This window comes from Melanaphis sacchari, unplaced genomic scaffold (assembly GCF_002803265.2).
Source record: "Melanaphis sacchari strain LSU unplaced genomic scaffold, SCAv2.0 Contig208_pilon_pilon, whole genome shotgun sequence".
In the NCBI taxonomy this organism is placed as follows: Eukaryota; Metazoa; Arthropoda; class Insecta; order Hemiptera; family Aphididae; genus Melanaphis; species Melanaphis sacchari.
This window is the reverse complement of record NW_020271035.1, coordinates 59,543-61,603: the sequence shown is the minus strand read 5'-3', so window position 1 is coordinate 61,603 and position 2,061 is coordinate 59,543. Positions and strand designations below refer to the sequence as shown.

The 2,061-nt window shown below is 47.4% G+C and overlaps 2 protein-coding genes across 2 annotated transcripts; both read right to left on the bottom strand.

Moving 5' to 3' along the window:
• Window positions 1-425: 425 nt before the first annotated feature.
• Window positions 426-1,378, bottom strand: LOC112593485. The gene is made up of 2 exons (XM_025337878.1): window positions 1,144-1,378; window positions 426-1,084 (listed from the first exon to the last, which is right to left on the bottom strand). Exons 1-2 carry the CDS (start codon window positions 1,376-1,378, stop codon window positions 426-428), a joined length of 894 nt encoding a protein of 297 aa, XP_025193663.1.
• Window positions 1,379-1,500: 122 nt separating this feature from the next.
• Window positions 1,501-2,061, bottom strand: LOC112593484. The gene has a single exon (XM_025337877.1). It carries the CDS (start codon window positions 2,059-2,061, stop codon window positions 1,501-1,503), a length of 561 nt encoding a protein of 186 aa, XP_025193662.1.

Here is a 2,061-nt window from a genome sequence, read left to right as displayed (position 1 = left end):
CACTGGACCGATGTACGGTAAAAAACAAAACAACAACTGCGACCGGGGCGACGACGGATCGCCTAGACGCGTGATATCGTCCCCCACACAAGGGTGTACAAAGGTCAAAAATTGAGCGTCGCGTCCGAAACGCGTTACAATACAACGTTGCCACACGGGGTGTTGTGGCAACGCCGAAATAGGCTGGAAGAAATTGGTTTTGTATCCAACATTTTCTCCCCACGTTGAAAGACAAAGCCGTCTTTCAAGAAACTATCGGGCATGAAATTGATGTAGTAATTGATAATGAACCAGGTCGTACACATTACAGAATTTTGCGAAAACATAACATATTGAAAGTACATACAAAATAATAAAAAACAATAAGAGTAACCTATCACTCATCACACGATATACATTATATTTACAGGAGGTAGGTATAAGGGTTAAGTTGAGGGTTCAACCGGGAGACGCACAAGTTTTACGACGGGGCGCTTGTAGATGCCGTCCTGGGTGCGCACGGATACAACGCGTACAACATCATCTGGTTCCGGGTAAACCTCTGTAACTCGGCCGAGTCGCCACTCAGTCGGGGGTCGAGTAGGAGCTTCGACGATGACCATGTCACCGATCGCTAGATTCGGGGACGTTTTATACCATTTCTGCCGGCTTTGCAACGTGGACAAGTACTCGTGTGACCACCGTTTCCAGTATGATTGATGGCACTGTTGAATGAGCTGCCAACGGTTCAAACGGTTAACTTGGACGTCGGTAATGTCAGGTTCGGGCACGGCGTGTATCGGCTGTCCGATCAGGAAGTGTCCCGGTGTTAACACACTCAGGTTGTGCGGGTCGGATGAAGTCGGCGTGATAGGTCGAGAGTTTAAGATGCCCTCGATGCGAATGGTTAAGGTGAGGAACTCCTCGTAAGTCAGTATTTGTAGACCGATGACATGCTTGAGGTGATTTTTGACGCTCTTGATGCCGGCTTCCCAAATGCCGCCGAAATGAGGCGCGGCAGGCGGATTGAAGTGCCAGGTTAGGTACACGATAAATGCGACGACAGACGGTCTTGAATTTTGGCTTCGCGAAATAAAGTCTTCAGCTGGCGCGCGGCGCCGACGTAATTTGTACCGCAGTCAGAATAAATGTTGGACGGAATACCACGTCGCGCAACAAAACGATCTAAGGCCGCGAGGAAAGCATCTGTACTCAAGTCCGACACAATTTCGAGATGGACCGCCTTAACCGACATACATATGAACAACGCCAGATACACTTTGATTACTTGAGCATTCCGATGACGATGCTCTTTTACGAGGAACGGACCTCCATAATCCATACCGACATGTGAGAACGGTCGATGAGGTTGGACTCGGTAAGACGGTAAATCGGCCATAATTGGCTGAGGATGAACAGCTTTGTGACGTATACATGGAACGCACGAAAAAATAACACGTCGAACCGCAGCGCGACCCGACAAAATCCAATATTTTTGATTCAACATAGACAAGATTAATTTTAATCCACCGTGCAAAAATGATAGGTGATATGGCGAATGATCAATTCGGTGAGATGTGAAGATTGCGGTAACAAAATTGGATGCTTAGCGTCATAGCTGATGTCGGAGAAGCGCAAACGGCCTCCTACCCGTATGATATTGTTGTCGTCGATGTATGGTGCTAATTGTGCCAAGGACGGCGGCGTGATTACCAATTGATTTCTTAACGTTTTAAGTAAATCTGAAAAATAATGTTGTTGCGTACGATGAACGACGACTGATAGAGACTTGTCGCGTTCGGTAAACGTAATGGGACCAGCATGGATCGGCTGTTGACGTAAACGATAAGATAGGTAACGGAAGACGTAAGACAACACTCGCAACATTTTTTCGAGCGACGAAAACCGACTGATGAACTCTAATGATGACGAGTGAACAATGGCGACCAATGTCGTGGTGACATTCGGCCGGGACTCTGGCAGTTGTTCCAGAGCGATTGAGATAAATTTCTGCTGGGGCCACTGGTCTTTGGAAAGACGTAGGAACTCGGGACCATCCCAATAAATAGACGAAGACAGCAT

What these genes read in the sequence shown, in the direction of transcription:
- LOC112593484 (XM_025337877.1), bottom strand. Translation starts at nt 2,061, where the DNA reads ATGCTGTCTTCGTCTATTTATTGGGATGGTCCCGAGTTCCTACGTCTT.
- LOC112593485 (XM_025337878.1), bottom strand. Translation starts at nt 1,378, where the DNA reads ATGGCCGATTTACCGTCTTACCGAGTCCAACCTCATCGACCGTTCTCA. An exon ending in TCGTTTTGTTGCGCGACGTG is followed by an intron (nt 1,085 to 1,143) that starts GTATTCCGTCCA and finishes GCCGCGCGCCAG; the next exon opens with CTGAAGACTTTATTTCGCGA.